This window comes from Setaria viridis, chromosome 6 (assembly GCF_005286985.2).
Source record: "Setaria viridis chromosome 6, Setaria_viridis_v4.0, whole genome shotgun sequence".
Taxonomy (NCBI): Eukaryota; Viridiplantae; Streptophyta; class Magnoliopsida; order Poales; family Poaceae; genus Setaria; species Setaria viridis.
Window position 1 is genome coordinate 26,792,044 of NC_048268.2, and position 21,568 is coordinate 26,813,611.

General features: G+C 46.5%; 4 protein-coding genes across 9 annotated transcripts; 2 read left to right on the plus strand and 2 right to left on the minus strand.

Annotated features, from left to right (window-relative positions):
• Positions 1-2,362: 2,362 nt before the first annotated feature.
• On the minus strand, positions 2,363-7,634 carry LOC117860307 (RNA-binding motif protein 25). Of its 6 annotated transcripts, XM_034743579.2 has the most exons (9): positions 7,055-7,460; positions 6,909-6,945; positions 6,697-6,776; positions 6,123-6,373; positions 5,840-5,992; positions 4,663-5,035; positions 3,910-4,584; positions 3,266-3,795; positions 2,363-2,846 (listed from the first exon to the last, which is right to left on the minus strand). In XM_034743579.2, the coding sequence occupies exons 4-9, from the start codon at positions 6,369-6,371 to the stop codon at positions 2,595-2,597; spliced, it is 2,232 nt and encodes a 743-aa protein (XP_034599470.1). In that variant the 5' UTR covers positions 6,372-6,373; positions 6,697-6,776; positions 6,909-6,945; positions 7,055-7,460; the 3' UTR covers positions 2,363-2,594. The 6 variants fall into 6 exon arrangements, with proteins under 6 accessions (XP_034599470.1, XP_034599467.1, XP_034599469.1 ...); XM_034743576.2 differs by adding an exon at positions 7,481-7,612 and having other exon boundaries at positions 6,123-6,945; positions 7,055-7,160; XM_034743578.2 differs by having other exon boundaries at positions 6,123-6,776.
• Positions 7,635-8,951: 1,317 nt separating this feature from the next.
• LOC117860172 (uncharacterized) lies at positions 8,952-10,304 on the plus strand. The gene is made up of 2 exons (XM_034743424.2): positions 8,952-9,580; positions 9,721-10,304. Exon 2 carries the CDS (start codon positions 9,744-9,746, stop codon positions 10,008-10,010), a length of 267 nt encoding a protein of 88 aa, XP_034599315.1. The 5' UTR covers positions 8,952-9,580; positions 9,721-9,743; the 3' UTR covers positions 10,011-10,304.
• A 5,198-nt stretch (positions 10,305-15,502) lies between these two features.
• LOC117859527 (protein CHAPERONE-LIKE PROTEIN OF POR1, chloroplastic) lies at positions 15,503-18,617 on the plus strand. The gene is made up of 5 exons (XM_034742649.2): positions 15,503-15,695; positions 15,801-15,901; positions 17,123-17,505; positions 17,898-17,974; positions 18,054-18,617. The coding sequence occupies exons 1-5, from the start codon at positions 15,616-15,618 to the stop codon at positions 18,202-18,204; spliced, it is 792 nt and encodes a 263-aa protein (XP_034598540.1). The 5' UTR covers positions 15,503-15,615; the 3' UTR covers positions 18,205-18,617.
• Positions 18,618-18,898: 281 nt separating this feature from the next.
• On the minus strand, positions 18,899-19,328 carry LOC117861857 (2-oxoglutarate-dependent dioxygenase AOP3-like). Its single transcript, XM_034745383.1, has 2 exons — positions 19,213-19,328; positions 18,899-19,115 (listed from the first exon to the last, which is right to left on the minus strand). The coding sequence occupies exons 1-2, from the start codon at positions 19,326-19,328 to the stop codon at positions 18,899-18,901; spliced, it is 333 nt and encodes a 110-aa protein (XP_034601274.1).
• Between the last annotated feature and the right edge of the window lie 2,240 nt (positions 19,329-21,568).

A 21,568-nucleotide genomic window follows, 5' to 3' on the forward strand; every position in this document is an offset into this window, starting at 1 on the left:
TGATGAGGGAGTAACGCTCATTTAAAGAAAAGACAACTTGTTATGTTCGCTTACGTCAGCATGATGTCGTTCTGAAAGCAACATTCCTTACTTTGGGGTTTGCTCAGACATCATGTCTCTGAGTTCAGAGCGGGTCGCGCCGTCCGCATGCGCGCGATCGGTCGCGGGTTAATGTGATCCATTTATTTATGAAAAATTCATGTTTTCATATCGTAGCAGAGTTTGCAGGTGCTACGACTAATTCTACTCAAAATGCACGGATGATTTCAATACAGATCATCGAGCTGCCGATGTCTGCGACTGAAACTTCCCATCTGGGCTTGATCATGCCGTCCGGAGCTCACATTTCATCCAAGCACCATGGGTTGCAACGCCTAGGGCGTGATTGGTTCGGTGAACATGATCTGACCAGGATCGCCAGATGCACGATTCGCTAGTTTGGTTGGCTGTGTCTGCGTCTGCGGCTGAGGCTGAGGCCGGTTCGCTGGATGCAAATGGTGCCGCTGAGCTTGGCTCGTGGGATACGGATTGTATCTGCGGGTCAATCACTCTGGATGCATGCGTGTAGTTCGGCAACCAAACATCTGCTCTGATTGGCCTGGACGTACATATGCACGCAACCAAACGTGGTGCCTCTGTACGCGGTCAGCCTGGCCAAAAGGAGCCAGGCTTCGTTGATGCGAGTAACCTGAAAAAATCGGGTCGGGTTATTCGGGTTTCCGTAAATTCGGGTTTTGAAAACTGCAACCCGAGATTCGATCAGGGAAAAGGAAACCCGACAATTCGGTTACCCGATATTTCGGGTTCGGGTTCGGGTTCGATAACCCCGAATATCCCGACTATAGTTAGCGCTTAGCACAATCCTCAGCGATTCCTAGCATCGTTGAATTGAATCGATAAGAAATTTCAAAGAAATCCAAACAAAACGCACTGGACAAGACAAGACATCCAATCAATTGATGAATTTCCAAAGCAAATTAAAGAAGCAGTAAAAGTTAAGCATTCATCGAACAGGACAATGGCATAAACATTCGAGAATAGGAGCTGAGCATTAAAGATTGTACAGATCAACAATTCTATAGAGTAGTCACAGATCTGAATCAAAGACGCTTTCGTGCTTGCAGGTTGCTCCGTTGCTGCCGAATTAGATAGGATAGGAAGTCCCCGATGCCTCTGGCCCTCTGTGTCTGCGATGACGAGCACGAGCTCCAAGCGAACCTGGTTCTTGCCTTCTCGCGGTAGATGGTGAGGTGGCCCAGCTTCCCGTCCTTTTGCATGCTCGAGGACAGCGAGCCGGAGATGGGGACTGGCACTAGCGGCGGCGGCCGGCATGCGTCGACAACACGGGAGGCCGAGCCGCGGAGATGCAGCGCATGGGGAGGGGGCAGCGCGTGGTAGCGTGGGGATGTCGCTGGAGGATCGGGGTTGGGAGAAGCTAGCCTAGGGTTACTACTTACTGCTGTTGGGGGTGCTATATGGGCCGTGCGAGATATAAGGTTTAGTTGGGCTGGGCTGCTATGCACGTGCTGGGGTAAACATCGGCTTTTTCGGGCTGTTCGGGTACCGGAGTTCTTAACCCGAACAAACCTAAATATTTTCGGGTTTTGAGACTCAGAACCCGAATAGTGATCGGGTGTTTTGGATTCGGGTAATATGGGTTCGGGTTTTCTGCCCACCCCTACCAATCACGCCACTAGTGAAGATAGGCCATGTATCGTTGACGTAGCTCATGTCTCTAGACCCTCCAAAAAAAATTCTATCTAGACCATCAATCGTTTTAACCCGTAAGCGGCTTCCTAATATTTACATAGCTATGGAGTTGGGACAAAACGCCTAGAACATAGACGAATAAAAATTCAACTGTAGAACGTTGACTCTTACTCAAAAATTCAAGTGCTGAAAGAGGGATAAATAAATTGACAATGCAAAAAACAAGCAGAATATGGAAATAGAGGCGCAAGAGGTGACGCACACACCAAGGACCATACACTGTGGACAACATCTCCTATTTTGTCTATTTATAAAAGTTTTAGAGACGGCCACACACAACATCGCTTGAAATGGAGGCCAAAACTACAAACATAGCTGGAAGCTCATCTACTCAGCACAACAATAAACCACATACAACTCAACGATACAGTCATAGTAACAGAGTGCTAAAATAAACTTCGAACTTCTACACAGAATAACTTCTTGCACACATAATGTAGCAACGCAGATAGAACAACTTCTTGCACACACATAATGTAGCAAAGCAAGTACAGGACTTGTGAGTTAATTGTGGCCCCTGCCATCATCGACATTCATTGTCGTACACAAGACATTAAAACGAACAAAAGGAGGGTGCAGAAAACGCAAGAAATGCATCACAAATGCAATTGATCTATCAAAAAATATAATTACGCAAAGTATCTCATCAGTGCTCGGCTTCTCGTATACATTTCTACATCAGAACAGGAAAATAATAGAAACCATCAATTCAGTCTCACTAAAAATGGTTTTTTTGCTTGTAGTACAGTATGAGCTTACAAGTGAGATCACAGTTGATGAGTGACGTAAATCAGAAAAGATCATACAAGGTGACAGACTTAGCTTCATGCCTTTGCTCTTCCTGATAGTCCTGATTCGACTTTCTTTATCTCAAATATAAGCATCCTCCACATCTTGAGGACAAACATCTCTGCCTCAACATCCAAAATTGACTGTAGGAGCTCCAGCATCTTTTCTGCCTGGACGTGGTCTTTTGTGCAAGATACAATGTAATCCACCAAAGTTGATTCCTCCTCACCAAGAAATTCGATGATCTTTTTTGAAATCCAAGGCCTCATTCTCTCGTGCAACTCATGCTGCACCAAGCAAATAACAAATCCTAATGTTGAATACAATGACAACAGATGAACAGAAATGCATGTACAACAAGAAAAATTGGATGACAGAGACTCGGGGGTGGGGTGGCAAAAAAAACATGTAGTCTGGCTTCAAGAGTGACCAGCTGATATTTCATCAGCTGAATTTTGGGCAGCATGAAGATAAATACCAGGCTTGATAAGTATATGTTTTTGGGTGGTTTACAAATCTATACTAGCTACAAACTCATGGGAACAGCACCAGCTGTTAATGGATTGGTCTACAAACACACGTGTGAAATAAACAGAAATGACATGCATGTGCAAAGTAGTGAAAATAACTTAAGAACAGATGAAGGAACATGTCACTATTCAGCTTCCGAGTTAATAAAAATGCAAGCTCATAGATTCAATTTCACCTTGTCATATATCGCCCAGTTTATATCATAGGCGAAAAGCTCTTCCTTTGTCCTTGGGATCATGTCAATTAATTGTTTTGCATCCAAAATCTTCTTGTTCTCTGACTTGGGCTTCTCTTTCTCTCGATCATGCACTTTTTCCCTCCGTTCATCATTAACACGAGCTTCACTGGATCTCCTATTCCTATCCTTATCGGTTTCACTCTTCTCTTCCTTCGAATTTGAAACTGAGATGCGCTTGGCAAACTCAGCAGCTGCTGCAACATTTGGCCCAGCAGAAGAATTGGCCTGCACAGCTTGTAATTCCTCATTGGAGTAATCGATAGGCACTAGAGGTCTTATGGTTTTATCAACATTATTCTCGTCATCCTCTTCAGCAAAAACTGATGGAACAGATGTCCTTTTACCAGAACCAACCAGACCAAAACCCAGTTTCTTTGCTGGGGCGTTGCTGTTTTGCTTGGTATCTGGGATTTGACCTGGTGCCATGCTTGTTTCATCACTGATACTTTCTTTGCGAAGTCCATCACCTGGGGAATGCAAGGAAAAGAAAGGGATGAAACAGGAACATGATATTCTAAAAAAAATTGAAACAGCAACAAGGCAAATGAGATAAACTGGTAAAAAAGATGGTTCACACTCACCAACACCAGCACCATTAGCAAAGCTTGCAATGTTATCAACTTCCACAACAGCTGGCTTGTTGTGTGCAATTGTTTCCTTTTCATCATCACCATCAACCTCCATAAGTGTAGCAGACTCTTCAGCAGCTGCGGCCGCTGCTGCAGCTGCTTCATCTGCCTGCCGTTGCAACTCTACAGCTCGCCTCCTTGCTTCCGCAATTTCCTCTTCCTCTCTTACTTTATCAGCCATATCTTCCTCCTTTTCACGTTGCCTCCTCCTTTTCCTCTCTTCAAGTGTGCTACTACTCCTTCGCTTCCTTTTCCTATTATCCTCTTCATCACTCTCATCTTCCTGCCTCAGGATCTCCCTTCTGCGGTCCCGTTCTCTATCTTTCTCCTTTTCCTTTTCATTCTGTCGCTGATATTCTTTCTCTCTCTCCCTAGATTCCCACTCCTTGAGGCGATCCCTGAAATGCTTTTCTGCTTCTCTATGCTTATAATCCTTCTCTCTATCCCTTTCTCTGTCCCTCCTAACTCTTTCACGCTCACGGTCACGTTCATACCTTTCAAGATCTTTGTCCCGTTTGTCCTTATCACGTTCTTTATCCTTCCTCCTATCAGGAGAGCCAGTTTCTGATCTTTCAGTTTCATTAGCTGCCCTTTTATCAGTGTCAGCATCATTCTTATCATCAGAATCTGCATCAGCAACAAATCAATGGTTAAGGCAATGCAATTATTAGGCAAAAAAAGGAAACACAATTAGCAGAACTCTACCAGTTTTCGTGATATCTACACCAGAACTATCTGCTGATGGTTGAACTGGTGGTGGTGGTGGGGGGGGCGGGGGTCTAGTCTTTAACCACTCTTCTATCATACTGCTTATTTTTTCTGCAACGTCCTTATCAGCCTCGGAGTCTTCATCAGTAACGATTCCAAATTTCTTAGTGTTCTCTTCACTGTCCTTATCTACAGAATCTCTTGTCACCTTATCTGATTCATCAGGAACAGGCTTTGATGATTCAGTTTCAGCAACAGCTGTAGTGCCATCCCCACCTCCATCTTCTGTTTCTTTCGCCTTATCTTGTGCCCTCTTCTTTTCCTCAACATGTTTCTTCAGGTACTCCTTGGTGGCATCGTTAATATTAATCTGGTACAAAAAGAAAGATGAACGGACATATTAAATAGAATTAATACTAGTTTAAGAACTTACTAAAATATACATTGGATTAACAGGATGATGAACAGATATGAAACTGCGACCAAAACATTATTTGATAAATTAAAATACGTTATGCTGTGTATAGATTCTAGAGCTTTAAGTTAAGTATAGTAGTGAAGCAAAGACGTTCAATTTGTATTCACGTCTGTATAACATTTGATGTGTATCCACATCCAAGATTGTATTGCGTTCAATTTAAATTATGGAAACAAATGCGGTAAAGGCACTATCCAAATCATATCCAATCCATTTCCAGCCCTAACTTTGGCTCCTCAACTTTGCACTGTGATCTAAAAGAAACCAGAACATGATCATGACATCATGAAAGACTAAGGCCCTGTTTGGAACAGCGGTGGGGAGAAGCACTTCTCAGATAAGCTGCACTAATATGGGAAAAGTGCTTCTCTGATAAGCAGGCCTAGTCCAGCTTCTGCGTTTTAGTACAAATGGGAGCTGTGGAGAGAAGCACGGCTAGGAGAAGCTGGAAAAAAGCGCGCCGTTTGGCTTCTAGTTTCAGCTTATTTTGACCATAAGCAGGATTTAAGTTGTTCCAAACAGGGCCTAATTTGAACAACTGCCGCTATCTTAATATTGAAGATGTAACTAAACAACATGCAAACAGTTTTCAATTATCATGCAGTGTCATATAGTTTATGTATGCCATAGCTCTTCCAAAGGAACTTAACTGCTAGACAGCGCTCTTTGAAAAAAGAAATAGGCAACAATGCATACCACCAACTCCTGACCATCAATGCTCAGTTTGTTGAGAAGCCGTGTTGCACGAAGGATGCCCTCAGCAGATTCAAATTCACAAAACCCAAAACCTTTAGGTTTTCCATTACTTGGATCTTGGGCACGCTTCCAACTCTTGACAGATCCACAAAGCTGAACATGGTCAAACATTAGACAGAAAGTTAAAAGACTTGTCTTATAAAGCAAAAAATCGTACTGATATAGGAACAAATCAGCCCTTCTATACATACATCTTAAAATCACTGAAGAAAAGAAGACATACCCGAAGAAGTGAAAGAAGGAAATCATTGTCTACTGTTGGAGCAATCTTGCCAACGTAAACTGCTGTCGGTGGTTTATCAGCCGGCGTAACAGTTGGAGCAGGTGGCCTGGCAGCTGGGGCTACCAAAGGAGGAACACCACGGATCCCAGGAATTATTGGTGGCCGCTGAATTGGCACAACACCAGGTGGAGGCATTGGACGTGGAACAAAGCCTGGACGAACCATAGGATACAGTGCGGGATAACGCATTCCTGCAGAGAGAGACAAAAGAGACATCTATGCAACCACATTAGTAACAACCCATGAAGTAAAACAATAAGTAGACAAATTAATCCTCTGAACAGATAGTGCACAAATTAAACCTTGGAACACATAGTGCACAAACTAAACATCTGAAGACATATGGAATCAAAGAATATAGACATCTGGAAACACTGAAGGTACCCAATGGCATCAGCAAATAAGAGCTAACTGAATAGGTAAGCAAGTATCTTGCCAGTTCAGAATACAATAATGAACATCGACAAAAGCAATATCTTGCTCAAATGAAAGGAGCTAGTAAAGCTGGCCTTACCTGTCAGCGCCTCACGGACAGGATAACATACTTGTTTTGGTTATTTTGAAACTCGGTATAGCTCACGCCATTGCAATGCACTACTCAGATATAAGAGCTTAGGCAAATGTGTCACTATCTCTACACTTCGTATCAACAAGAGAAATAAATGAAACCAACACAAATAAGGTATAACCGGCATACGGAATTTAGACAGCAGAAAATCATGATACCTTAGCAAGTTTTTGGAACAACCCACAGCTGAAGCATCTAAGTACATAAAGAAACTGAGCCTAATTAAGCAGTGAGACGAGCTAAAGCATGTAAATCAATTAGACAATGTAAACATAACCAATTCAAATTCAAACATTTGGCATACCACACTCAGTGAGGGAGCAAATGATTTAGGGCTTCAGTTAGAGCAGCAGAATGAAACGTGAGCCGGCACTTCTCGCTGTGGGGAGTAAAGGCTGGCACGACCACCGCTGTAGCAGAGAAATATCCGGTCATCGTTATCAAGCAAGCGAGCCGATCCCAGTTTCTCTAACACTAAACTAGTAGCAGCACATCTCTTAAACACTGACCAAAAACCTACCCACGTCCGACGCACAAATCCTAAATCCTCTCAATTCTCCCCAAACCCACTAGAGATCCTCAACACTGCATCTCATGGAACGCCTCGAGAGTTCAGAGGTAACACCAGATACAAATAGCAGGCGAGGCATAGATTAATCATCGTTAATTAATTACACGGACAGTCGAGCGTCTCTGAGGAGGTTAACGGAGAAGGAGATCGGGGACCCACCGGGATGGGGGACAGCAGCGCCTGGCTGCGGCATGTAGGCGCCCGGCTGGGGCGGCGCGTACATGGGCGGCGGGCGCACGGCGCCCGGCGGCATAACGGCGGGGACGCCCGGTGGCTGCATCGGCTGCGCCATCGGGTATCCCGGGTTCGGCGGCACCGCGCCGTACTGCGGCAGCTGGTGCGGGGGCGGCGGGGGCGCGCCGAGCGGGCGGAAGCTGGCGGCGAAGGAGACCGGCGCGGGGGGCATCGGCGGCGGGACCGCCGCCGGAGGAGTGGATACGGGGGCGGGGGCGGGGGCGGGGGCGGGGGGTGGGTTAGGGTTTGGGCTTGGCGCCGCGCGGCCCGGGGTCGCGGGGTTCGGCGGGGTGGAGGTGGTGGCGGGGGGCGGGGTGAGCGCGGCGGGGGGAGCCGCCGGAGCGGAGGAGGGAGGAGTGGACGGCGGCGGGTCCAGGTTGTCGGGCGGAGGCGCGACGGCCGCCATGGTGAGAGGGAGGGGGGAGGAGCCGCCGAGGAGGTGGTGGTTGGTTTGGGTTCGATTTCGAGCACGGGGAGCCGGTCGGGGGTGAAAGATTGATTGGGTCGAGACGGCTCTGGAGTCTGGATGCGCTTTTGGGCCTTGGCCTGTTCGTCGATTGGGCTTCTCTTAAAATGGCCTAATTGGGCTTGATTCTGGTGGGCTATATTTCTGAATGCAATCGGATATACGTGCAGCTTCCTGTCTCACAACACGAGTACACATGATCACACTGTTAAAATCAACTCTTCCATTTGCCGCGCGTCAGCAAAAGCAAATACCACACGGCGTCACGGCCTCACGGGTCTGCGACCCTGCGTGCGTCTGCATCCTCCTGTTTTGACCTGCCACCTTGGCATCCTTTTGGCTTGATTGCATGCCACGAGCCGGTTCAGTAGGCAGCCGTGGACGTGGAGCCAATGCCAGTGGCCGTCGCTTTCGGCGCGCAGAGAGATGGAAGGAAGAATCCGCGGCCCTGGCTTGGCTCCGCGAGCGAAGTGACCCTGACCCCCCAAACCAATCCCTTTTGGCCTCTGCCCTTGAGTTCCTGACCCGTCTACTCGAGAAATTCACGAACGACCTGCAATTTGGAATCTACAATTTGGACGGTGCAGTTGATTATTACTGACGCCACCACGGCTTTGCCGTAGCCTCGGTCGCTCTCTCCTCATCTGCAGCCATACAATTTTGTACCATCACGCTGCCGCAGAACCATGCGGTCGCACGGCTCGCAATCCCGACCTTGCAAAACGTGCTGCGTGATTCACGTGCGACTTGCAAAGCGCGCGGTTCCTGAATCGGGTAGCGTCAGCATCGGAATTTCCCGCCGCTGGACCCTGGAGGACAGGCCAGAACGAACACGAGTGCGAGCGTCAGCAAGATCCCAGATTTCCCGCGATCGAACTGCCATATGAACAGAGCCAGATCCGCGGCGGAAAATCGACGGGTCCGCGCGACAATTCTGCTCCCCTTCAGAAGCTCTGGGTCGTACGTCTCACTCTCATGGGCGAGTGAGCTGCCCCCGGCGGCGCCGGGCGCTCTCTCGGCTCGGCGAGATGAATGGATTGGACGCGCCCGCCTGACCGCAACCGGCCGAGCCCATATTCCTCACGCAACGGCTTTCAACGGCTCGCTCGCTCGCTCGCTCGGCGGATGGATCTCTTTCACGATCACGCAACTCATTTCGTCAACCGTCCCTGCTACAATGCGTCATCCCGCTTTGTTTAGAGCCCTTTTGTGAGTATTCACTATTCAATCTTCCAGGTCGTTTTCATTCTGACCTGCACCTGCCCAGTTTCAGCCTTTGCTCTTCTCAGTTTTTCTTCCCTGTGGAGCGAGCTCTCCGCCTCTCACGCTGTTTTTCCATGGAGGAGAGCTCGCGCTCTGACTTGCGCCCTGTCCTCGTGTCCTGAAAAAACTCCGGTGTTGCCATAAATACAACCACCACCGGTACAGACCGGCCTGCCTACCTGTACCCGCCTTCTCCCTCCGTACCGGCCTCTTCTCTCTTCTGCTGCCTTTCTCGCCTTCGCCTTCGCCTTCATCTCCCGTTCTCTGCCTCTCCATCTCCTCCACGTCCTGCCCAGGTACATGCGCCACTTGGTTCACGGTTCAGAGAGCTATCCATCCATGGAAATAGCTTAGCTCACCAGAGGCAGTTATAGCTTAGCTCATAACGATGTATATGCATGCGGTGCTTGATGTCGTCGCTCCCTGTTCTCTGCAGGGCCGAAAGGGCGGAGACCGACGATGGTGATGATGATGGGGCAGCTGGGGCGGCTGGTGGACGGCATCAAGTCGAGGCTGCGTGCCGGCGGCGGCGGCGGGAAGAGGGGCGGCGGCTCGGGGAGGAAGGCGTCGGCGGCGGCGGGCTACGACAAGGTGGAGAAGACGGAGAGCATGCGGGTGGAGATCCGGAGCCGCCAGGCGCGCAAGCTCATCGCCAAGAACCTCGACGCCGCCGACTCCATCGGCCGCGCCGGCCGGGCCAACAAGCGCTTCTTCCTCGCCTTCTGACTTTCTTTCTTTCCGAGGATCCATCCAACTTCCAACGACCAAAGAGCTCCGTCGTCCATCAGCTTGCTACTACTACCTCCCCGGCCACGGCTTCTGCACTCTGTGTTTGCATACTACGCCAATTGATTCTGTACTCTGTAGTACGTTTACGCCTGAGCTGAAGAAGCACTGATCACCAATTTGCATCCATGTAGCAGTATTTCCATTTCTTGTCTCTGACACCTGGTGTCCAAAAAAAATTGTATCCATTATGTTATCTTATTTTAGATGCGATAAACCGGAAGCAATCACGAAGTACGAATGTCCGTACAGGCACAAGAAGGAATACCATTCTCGTGCGGGTCTTAGAGAAAGGTCCGATTCGGTAAGCCGTCGCTTGGGAAGCAGATTGAGCAGATCATCACCTCAATCACATGGGGGGAGACTAATGGGGTCGAGAGGACAAGAAGCTCCTAACGACACATGCTCACATGTTCCTGTCTGTCTTTGATTTCGAAGAGAGCGATTTTATTGGTGTGCGATAAGTTTTAGCTTCGTGTCAACTCTTACTTCTTGTGTTGTTGTGTGTGGTGATTGGTGAACGAAGATTGACTGCAAGTCTCAGTTCACTGCAGCCACAAAAGAAGGGATGCCAGCAGAGGGCAAGTACGGGCGCCTCTTGTTTTGAAAGCGGCATTGACTTGCACACACTCCTGTTTTACAATGGACCGATTTTCCGCTATTTTTATCAGGTGACGCCGTGTGAACGCCGGATTTAATAGAGAGGCTGCCAATGAGAGAATCGTGCGCTACGAGCTTATTATAAAAAGAAAAAAAAAATTCAAATTACTCAAGCATAATCAAAGTCTGGATAACCTTTTAAAGTATTTCTTGGTTCAGTTTACCCCCTAAACTATACCATTTGGTTCAATTTACCCCTTAACACAATTTGTATTTTTTTTCTCCATACACAAGTGGAGTCTTAAGTATAAATTTTGCAAGATGATAGCAGATATCATAAGACATGTTAGAAAAATATATGATGAATTTTTATTATTATTTTGATAGGGTTAGATGTTTAATAATAAAATTTATCCTTGAGATACAAAATTATATAAAAAATAATGATGAAAAATTCATAAAATATTTTTTAAATATAGATTATGATGTCCACTACCACCCTACAAAGTATCAAATTAAAATTCAACTTGTGTATGGAGAAACAAAAATAACAAATTATATTATGGGGTTAAGTTGAACCAAAGCATAATTTAAGGGGTTATATAGACTTTCGCTATACTTGAAGGGAGTAATTTGGACTTTTTCCCTTATAAAATAGAGGTATGTAGTGAACTCTTAAAAACTCCAAAAAGACTACAGTTTTTAGCAATGCCATGGTTTTCAAAACTGCAAAAACTTGTATATCATCAGAACACCCTACAACTTTCCGAAACCAAAGTACTCCCTCCAACCCAAATTACTATTCATTTTGAATTTTCTAGGTACATAATTTTTATATGCATCTAGATATATACTATGTTCAGATACATGGTAAAAGTTATGTAAACTAAAATGAATACTACCCCCGTTTCAAATTATAGACCGTTCGTTTTTTTAGTTCATAGGTGGTTGTATGCATATAGACATATACTTACATTTAGATGCATACAAACACTTATGAACCTAGAAGAGCCAAAACGACCTACAATTGGAATGGAGGGAGTAGTAGTTTGGGACGGAGGGAGTATTTCACAAAAGTACATTACCTCTCAGAAACTCAAATATACTCTGCATCCAAACAGGACCTAAGGGCAGGGTGACCAAGTGACGGGATTGCTGCTAGCGGCGAGTGACGGAGGACAATCGGATGGAAAAGATCAGAGCAGGAGCGATACTAGGTTGTTAGCAGGGTGACCGAGCTTCCTATTTTCAATCATTTGCAATACAGCATCTTACTTTTCTTGTGCTGGTTCATCTATCATGCGCCCTACGCTTTATACTTCCTCTTCTTGTCTTTTCTCTCTCCATCCCAGATTACTATTCGTTTTGATTTTTATTAATTCGTAGTTTTTACTATGCATCTAAATATATGATATATATAGATACGTAACAAAAGTTATGTACCTACAAATACCAAACTAAATAGTAATTTGGAATGGAGGGAGTATCTTACTAGCATCATATTTCCAGCCGCTTTCAGTCTTTCCTATTTAAAGTTCATTGATATCCGCACATATACACACAATCCAAGCACACCAGCAGGAATGTCACGAGGTTTGTTTGACCGCTATTTCGTTGCACCGACCACGCCGCGCGCGTGACGCATATGCATGCCACGGAATCGTACGGCGAGGCAGATAGACGATATCTCTTCTCCGAAAAATGCTTTCTCTGACCTGACCAGGGCGGCGTTCGGTGAGTGCGACGTGCATACAAGTATATATGAATTTGGAATTGAGAGTAATCTGGCTATTGGGAGCAGACATGGGGTAGTTTGGGAGTATATTTTTGAATTACCACCTGCGTTTCGTCATCTAGACTAGATGACAGGGAACGCACCAAGGGGGTAGTGTTTAGCTAGGTGCGGTGTCAAGAGGGAGATGATGACGACGATGATGCAAATTCGTGTCGGCAACGAAGAAGTTAGATCCCCTGCTACCTTCTTCGTCTATCCAGGAGAAGGTTGGGAGTTGCGAGTTTGCGCCGCCGTACCCGGTCTTTCGAGACGCCTAAACTGAAAAACATGAACAGCATTCTGTAAAGCAGCAAGCTAGTGTCTTACATCTAGGTTACTTTTCTTTACTATCCTTCTTGGATGCACGATGTCAACTTGATGCCGTGATTCATTCCGTGAAAAGATGACTTAACAAAATCTTCTAGGCACAAGCGGCAATTTGTTCCTCAAAATAAGAAGAGTTTTGCTCCGCTAGACCCTTTCAAGAAAATTGCACGAATTCTAAAGCATGTAGGTAATTAGTTTTAATTAATTTAGTTCTGGGTATGTTTGGGTCCAGCCCTATCCATGCCTAGATTGTGGCCCGATCCAAATAGCGGTCCCTTGTTTTCGTCACAGCAACTCCGGCGCGCATCCAAGCGGTCGACGGACGGCTGGCGGGCGGCGGCGGCACCACCGGCCGAGCGGACGGTCGCATCTAATGGTGGCGTTGTTTCTTTGGTCGAACCCATGTTTTGCTGGCCCAATGCAACTACCTTTGCATGGTTCCACGACTACGCAATTGCACAGCTTTCTTCGCCGGCATGGGCGCGGCAGCAGTGGGCGGTGGCAACACCTGGACACGGCGGCGACAGAAAGCAAGAAGAAGCGTAGCAGACCTCCTCCCATCTCTGCCTGCATGAACTGCTTCCTCGTGCATTCAGTGAATATGCAGAAAGATATCAAGCATAAAAACTGAATATTTCAGTTAGTATGTTGTTGCATTCTGAACCTATACATAGCAACATCACCTTGGCAGTAGCTGTTTGATATCAAGACTCTTAGGCTCCATTCGGTTGTCACAATTAATTAGCGTGAATGAATTGAATTGAGATTCAAATTCAATCTAGGTGGAAGTAGAAAATGGACTGCAATTCAATGCTTTATTTTCTTAGTGATGAAATTGTTGAAACAGAAATGAGATCAAATCATCAAATCAATTCCAATTTGCAACTGATTGTTTGGTTCACGCTATGAAAACTTGGAATCAAACAAGAACACAGCACGGCTCTGCACCAGTCACGTATGCCATAGATGAGAAGGAAGAAGCTAGAATTTGGGAAGGACGTAGAACGTTGAGCGCGCGCTGCTGCGACGACTCGAGGCTCCCGTCGTTGGTTGTTGTACGCCTTCCAGTTCCACACCGCCGCGGCTGTAGAGCACCTCATCGTCTATCCGGAGCCTCGATGGTCGCGCTAGCGGTAGCGTTGCGCCAGTCGCTGCGAATGCGAGCCGCCGCCGGCCGTCTGCTTTGAGCAAAATCTGGGAAGGGTAGGGCCGGGCCCAAACACGATCCAGGACCTAATTAATTACTTGTTCTCGCTTGTCCATTAGTCAGTGAACTTGCAGATCATGGCAAGAAAACCGTGAAGCGCGCCGCTAGTTCGCTTGTCAACTTCTTCAATGGCCTCCAAAGCTGTTAACCGGATCGGCGGCTCTCGTGATCTCCGACTCCAAGCACGTCGCAACAAGCTGTACGGGTTAGTTGGGCCGCATGGCCGTGCCGGGGAGACCGTTTCGGCAGCGCTGCAGCCGATGAAAATGGCTATCGTTTTCGAGCTGTATCTCGCTCGAGATGACGTCGTACCCCTCCAAACTTGCAGCAACCACTCTGCACTTTAATTGTCATCATCACCGTGCAATCCATCCATGCAGTTCACTTCACACTCGTTCCACTCATTTGGATGTTTGCGTGCTTACCTAATGCGCACGGGAGCAAAGCTTAGGTCCCGTTTGGATCCCTTCATTTTGAAGGAATTGGAATCTACTTAATGGAGTAGTGTAATTTATCTTGGAATGTTGGATTCCACAACTTTCTAAACTTTAGATATAAAACTATGTTAAATTTATAGGGTGGGAGATGGAAATTGATTCTATAGATTATGATTATTAGAATAGAATTCAATTCTTATAGCACGCTCTTTAACTCGCTTCCATATAGTAGAAATGCAGCGCATAAGTATCTCTCACATGACCAACAATAATATACAAATATATTCCACGTACAATTATATTAGCTTAATTAATTTGCGTCTAAATTATGATTATTAGAATAGAATTCCATTCCAAGGATCCAAACGGGGTGTTAGAGAAAACACCGTACCACCCCTTGGAAATATCGTTGGCAGGTAAGCAAAAAGTTACACGTACGGTTGGCAGAAGATGCCATCGAGCAGGCGCCCTTTCTGCGTGCTCCAACGTGATCTGGACGCGTGCACTGAGGCTCTTTAACTGGGAATTTCTATTTCCAACAACAACTAGAGAAAGGTCCATCATTGGTGGGAGTATTTGGCCAGCATCACGGCCAGAAACAAAAAGAGCACAATGTCGCTTTGCTTTCCCCGTCAACCCATTAATTGCTAGACTCCCTGTTGTCCTCTCCTGCCGGGCCGGCGATCGTGCAGGGCAGCCCCGAGTTTTCTGGCGAGGTCACTGATTCGACATGGGTCCATGGATGGCTGCTTCCAAACCCCGCCGTTGAGTTCTCGCTTCTTGGACGAGAAATCATGTTCTCTGTTTGTTTTTTCAGGCGTGTCACCGAAGAAGGCCAGCAGGAGAGGGATCGAGGAGGTACCTCGTTTGTTCGCTGGCTGCCTGCTGCAGAGCTAGCGCACGTTCAAATTGTTCAAACTTGGCCCATCTAAGGCCTGCTCCAATGGGCCGAATCGCGGTTCATCCTCATGGATCGAGCCCTTTATTTGGCCCATTTAAATTGCGACGCTCACCCACCACCTACCACGCCGCCGGCTGCCTTCCTCCGTCGTCCCGCACGATCCTATCCTCCTATCACCGCACATCTTCTCCGTCTCCTCCCGCCGACCTCGCCTCCCTCCCCGCCTCCGTCCCGCCGCGCTCCCGCCCCCGCCTCCCCCAGCCCCACCCCGACCACGCGCCCTCGCCGCGGCGGCGGAGATGCAGGCCGCTGCCGCCTTCAACCGGGCAGCCTTCACCGCCCGCCCGCTCCACCGCCGCTCGAGGCCTCCCCTCCACATGTACGCTCATCTCAATTCCATCCTCTCGATGCCTTAACAAGTTGGGCCGTTAGTTTCCGCCTCCACGCGCTGATTATTTCGTGTTGGCTTTGGGGAATTTTGCAGAACTGGGGCGGAGGATGGTCCGGCGGGGAGAAGAGGCGCGCTCCTGACGCGGCTCCGGTGCTCCGGAAGCCTCTCCGTCGGCGCCGGCGGCTACGGCAGAGGTAAGGACAGAGAAACCGTGCCTTAGTTAATGCCGTACTCAATGTACAAATTCATCCTGCTACCTTGCTTACCTAGGAAGCTATACTGGGGAGGCGTTGCAAGTATATCTGTATATGTTATAGATTCTCTGGTTCAAAATAAAATACATTTCAAACTTAGCAGGCTGTTGCCAAACGAGGTTCTTCCAGCCTAAACAAAAATCTTAGCAATTATCCGAAGGCAACCGATAGAGCAACTGAGCATGCCGCCTTTCCGTTGCATGTTAAACCTGAACTAAAGTCTGTAAGAATCATCTCATTTGGTCACCTTAATGATTCTGTGAGGTAAGAAAAATACTGAACACAATTTGCCCCGTGAAATCCATAAAAAATTCCTGCTTGAGTTGGCATCAATCACCCAGCGCAGTTCGCCTAACTTAGTGCTTTTCTAGTGAGTTTAAGAAATGGTTACTGACCAATAATATCTGTTTCCCTGCGGACTCTTTGTTCTGATATAGATAAAACCAGATGGAATCTAGGTACAAAACTTACTCGCCATATTGTGAGACTGAGATAGTCCAGTTTGCCCAATTCAGTGCATTTCTAGTGAATCTGGGAAATGGTTACTGGCTGATAAGAACTGTTTCCCTGTGGACTCATTGTTTTGATAAAGATCATACCAGATGGAATCTAGGTACAAAACTTACTCGCCATATTGTGAGACTGAGATTTACCTGTCTCCGTTTATAAGGCTCTGCAGTAATACCTATAACTTTTCTTTGGGTCTGCAATTTTTTCTAGGGCCATGGTTTGTTAATGTTAGAGTTAGTCAATCCTATTTCAGCTCAAGCTCCTCGTTCCTGTTGTTGAACCAACTGGAAAAGAATTCAGAAGTTTATTCACTTAGTCGGGACAAACATTTTGAATTATGTCTGGCTGTTCTTGCACTTTGATATGTGAAGTGAAAATCTTGCAATTGAAGCTTTTTTTTTGCCAGCACATCTAGTGGAGATATGGGATTAGCAATGCTTAGCCTAACTTGTAACCTTGAATGTATTTGTTTTCGTGGCTAACAGTTAAACTTTCTGTAGATTTTTCTTCATAATTGCTGTCATTTCAGTTATTTATTTATTTTGAATCTGGTAGATTCTGTCTTCAGTTTTGTGTTTTTGTGCTGGTGGTTGTTTTAGTATCAGCATTAGCTATTGTTTCTGCAGTTGACCTATTTGTGTGTATCTGCAGAGCGAGTTCCAGTGTTTCCTAGACAACAATCATGGGACCCCTACAAGCTTCTTGGTGTTGATCATGATGCATCTGAAGAAGAGGTCCGGAGCGCACGGAATTTTCTTCTAAAACAATATGCTGGGTATGAAGAAAGCGAAGAGGCTATTGAGGGTGCTTATGATAAGATAATAATGAATAGCTACTCTCATCGTAAGCATTCCAAAATCAATCTTAAAAGCAAGCTAAAAAAGCAAGTTGAAGAATCCCCATCATGGGTTAAGGCACTGCTTGGATATTTTGAGGTGCCATCACTGGAGATTATTTCAAGGAGATTTGCTTTTTTTGGTTTCATTGCTGGGTGGAGCATTGCAACTTCTGCTGAGACTGGGCCTGCATTTCAGGTATGTCTGGATTCATTTCGAACCTTTAATTATGCAATTTTATGTCTTGGAGTTTTTAAATTTAGGGAGTTGTCCTCCTTGAATCATACAGGTTTGTTTAAGGGCCAAGACTGTATTTGTATGGGAGATCATAGGTTTTGTTCTCATTAAGGCCTCAAGGGTGCAAGGGGTTTAGATGATTTTCTAGTGTGTACCTTCAAAGTTCTTTTCTCAAGTGTCTACCTCCAAATATCAGATAATCAGAGTGTCTGGAAGATCTTTTTCCTTTTGATTTGAGAATTGAAATCATAAACAGACTTTATATCTAAGATTAACCTTAATACAGTAATCTTTTCAGCTGTAAGCTTGTAACAAATTTTGGACAGAGCCATTGACAGGTTTCTCTTTTGCAGCTTGCGATGTCACTCGTATCATGCATATACTTCCTCAATGACAAGATGAAGAACCTTGTCAGGGCATCTGCCACAGGGTTAGTGAGCATTCCCACTACATGCTATTTTAGTTGGTACTAGTCATGCCCCCAAGTTTTGATTTGTTTGTTTTTCCAGGCTTGGAGTCTTTGTGGGAGGCTGGATCTTAGGTTCTTTACTTGTCCCAGTCCTACCAGCTTTCATCATCCCACCTACATGGTCCATTGAGCTCCTTACTTCGCTGATGGCTTACGTTTTCATGTTCTTGGGTTGCACTTTCCTCAAGTGAAACTTTGCAACAGTCACCCAGTTGGAAATTTGTTCTTGCTGACATCTCCACTGCAGTCCAAACTTCCGATGGGTGAGCCGACCTCACAGTTTTGGTCAGAGAGTATATGATCTATGTGGAACTGTACCTTGCGTCCTTGCCCCAGGATGGTTCAGACTTCAGATACATCAGAACCCCAGGATAGTTCAGACTTCAGATACATCAGACACATACGTATTTTAGGTGTGTACGTTTTTGTTGTCCCCTTTAGCCTTAACCAAGTGTATTGATTAGTGTTGTACTACCCATAGCTAGTTGATTAACTCATATAGTACGTTGGCAAAGCAGGCAATTGTGTTTTTTCTACCTTTACATGTGCGTCCCATAGTTGAAATCAAACATTGCTGCAGCAATGTAACGTTTTGTTGGCTTGATTGCGCTGCTCCTTTTCCTGTCTGCAACTGCATGTTCAGAGTGATGGAACCAGAATCCAATTCAGCTCGAATTTGAGGGTCTTTCCAAACCTCCTTCTGGGAAGGAATTTGGATGCCTTTTTACCAAGTACAATAGAGATACCTAGTTATAGGTAGTGTGTGATACGAACATCAGAATTGGGAGCTTTCCTGCCGTTTTATTTGCTTCTTGCAGGTGTACTGTACATCATTATCTTTGAACAGAAATCATGCCGCGACGGGTCCATCTTTCTCCAGTTTCATCAGTGGACCTCCGGATTTGCGTGTTGGAGGTACTCCTCGTACCTCACGGGCTTGTACAGCAGCGGTTGGTCGCCGCCGACGATCTCGTCCATCGCCTTCACCGTGGCGTTGTGCCTGGACCGGCAGCCGAACAGCACCGAGAAGCGCTCGCGGTGGCTCGGCGTCCTGACGCGGTGGAGGCACGCCGGCACCCGCCCGTTCGTGACGAGTGACGACCTGCGCGGCGCACAAAGCATGCCGGCGTCGCTCCGTGGTGAGATTTCAACTGACGGGTCGTCGGAGTGTGGTTGATTGATCGGGTCGTACCCTGAACTGCCCGCCGGCGACGAAGGTGACGGTGTTCGGCTCGGGAGGGACGGCGTGCCAGCGCCCGTCCCCGGCCTGCACCTCGAGGCCTTCCACCTCGTGCTGCACGATCCCGGTGACCATGGTGTCGATATACGGGCTCGGTCCATATAAATAATTCTAAATAAAGGAGGAGGTACTCTATCTATCAGTCCCGTATTGCTAATAGACGAGGGTGTTGGAGGTTTTCCTCCCTATAAATACGGACTACCCCCCACATGGAAAAGACGCATATGGGGAGGCCCTAGGTTAGAGTATCCCTAAGATGGTCTATACGAGTTAGGTTTTGCCTCTTCTACACTGCTGCACCGCCATTGTAGTCTTCTCCATTCCGTTGCATCGGCGTGCACTGGCGAACGGGAGAGCAGGTCTCCGGAGCTAGTGGTCCTTATGATCTTGCATCGGGAGGCGGGGAATAAGGTTTTTGGGAAGCGCTCAGCGCGACTGCTCAAGTTAGTCGCCACGGCTCGTCCTCCATCCAATCTTCGTGTCGCGGCGTATCGTCGTCTTCAACGCCGGCTGCTGCAATCCGTCCGCAACACCGTCGTCGTTCCATCAGCGCCGCTCGTCATCACGGCTTCCCGGTACGTGCACTGAGGTCTGATCTGGTTGTTAATCATGTTTTCTGAGATCATGATTATGCTATTCCTGTTGTCTAGTATTTAGAGTTTTGCATGCTAGGATTGTCTCTTGTCATGATTTATTTATTTCGGAAATTAGTACAACAATTGTCTAATTATCCAACAATCCAAAAAAAAACCTTATAATAGGCAATCTGCTGATTTTACAATGGCTGGTTTTGCTGAGTCGCTGAGGCAAGAAAAGTTTTCTGGCGTGAACTTTAAGAGATGGCAATCAAAGTCTGTCTGTGCTTAATGCGATGCACATCTGGGACACGAGAGAAGGCAAACCAGAAGGCGAACTGACTGCTGAGCAGCAGCAGAAGTTCGCCGATGCCAATAATTTTTTCGTGGGATGTATCATCAGCGTGCTCTCCGACCATCTGGTCGACACCTATGTGGACTCGACAGATGCGAAGGAGTTGTGGGATGCTTTGGTTACAAAGCATGGTGCAACAGATGCATGCAATGAACTGTACCTTATGGAGAGCTTCCATGACTACAGGATGGTGAACAACCGTTGTGTGGTAGAACAGGCGCATGAGGTGCAGTGTATTGTGAAGGATCCTGAGCAGCTCAAGTGTGAGATACCCGACAAGTTTGTGGCTGGATGCATAATTGCAAAATTGCCTTCCACGTGGAGGAATTTCACCATAACTCTGAAATATAGGAGACGAGATACGAGTTGAAAACCTGATGTTGAGGAGAAGGCTCGGAAGAAAGATGCTTGCTGATAAAGGAGATCAAGGCCAGTCTAGCACTAACATGGTGTAGAAGTTCCCACGCAACAATAATAAAGGGAAAAATAAGATCATTAAGATAACTACCTTCAAGAAGAAGATGAACAAAGCCGAGTTGTCTTGCTGTACCTGCGGCGACTTGGGACATTTCTCGAAGGATTGTCCAGATCGCGCAGATCGCAAGAATAAAAGGGCTAATCATGGATCTGGATCCAAGGATGTCAACCTAATATTCTTTCAGTTTTTCAATCTACCAGTTGGTGGCTTGATACGGGTGCCAATGTTCATGTGTGTGCTGACATATCTATGTTCTCTTCTTACCAGGTCGCTCAGGATTCCTCCGTCCTGATGGGGAATGGATCACATGCTTTTGTTCATGGTGTTGGCACGGTAGATCTGAAGTTTACTTCGGGAAAGATCGTGCAGCTAAGGAACGTGCAACATGTCCCTACTATCAACAAAAATCTTGGAGCTGCTCGGTCCTATGCAGGGATGGGTTTAAGGTAGTATTAGAGTCCAATAAATTAGTCGTGTCGAAACATGGACAATTTGTTAGTAAAGGCTATGATTGCGGAGGCTTGTTCCGCTTTTCCCTTGCAGATTTTTGTAATAAGTCAGTGAACCATATTTGTGGCAATGTCAGTGATGATGCAAGTACTTAGCATTCACATCTATGTCATGTTAATTTTGGTTTGATGTCTCAACTTTCCAGCATGTGCTTAATTCCAAATTTCACCATTGCCAAAGGTTCTAAGTGCCATAGCTATGTGCAATCGAAGCAACCTCGAAAGCCTTACAAGGTGGCTGAGAAGAGAAACTTGGCACCTCTAGAACTCATACATTCTAATCTCTGTGAGATGAATGGTGTGTTGACAAAAGGTGGAAAGAGATACTTCATGACATTGATTGATGATGCGACTAGATTTTGCTATGTTTATTTATAGCAAACTAAGGATGAAGCGTT

Coding starts and splice junctions, on each gene's coding strand:
- LOC117860172 (XM_034743424.2), top strand. CDS start 9,744: ATGGTGATGATGATGGGGCAGCTGGGGCGGCTGGTGGACGGCATCAAG.
- LOC117860307 (XM_034743575.2), bottom strand. CDS start 7,613: ATGGCGCAGCCGATGCAGCCACCGGGCGTCCCCGCCGTTATGCCGCCG. Junction 5,993..6,122: donor TCCTTCTTTCACTTCTTCGG/GTATGTCTTCTT, acceptor GACCATGTTCAG/CTTTGTGGATCTGTCAAGAG. Junction 2,847..3,265: donor ACTGGGCGATATATGACAAG/GTGAAATTGAAT, acceptor TGCTTGGTGCAG/CATGAGTTGCACGAGAGAAT.
- LOC117861857 (XM_034745383.1), bottom strand. CDS start 19,328: ATGGTCACCGGGATCGTGCAGCACGAGGTGGAAGGCCTCGAGGTGCAG. Junction 19,116..19,212: donor ACCTTCGTCGCCGGCGGGCA/GTTCAGGGTACG, acceptor TGCGCCGCGCAG/GTCGTCACTCGTCACGAACG.
- LOC117859527 (XM_034742649.2), top strand. CDS start 15,616: ATGCAGGCCGCTGCCGCCTTCAACCGGGCAGCCTTCACCGCCCGCCCG. Junction 17,506..17,897: donor AGACTGGGCCTGCATTTCAG/GTATGTCTGGAT, acceptor TCTCTTTTGCAG/CTTGCGATGTCACTCGTATC. Junction 17,975..18,053: donor GTCAGGGCATCTGCCACAGG/GTTAGTGAGCAT, acceptor TTGTTTTTCCAG/GCTTGGAGTCTTTGTGGGAG.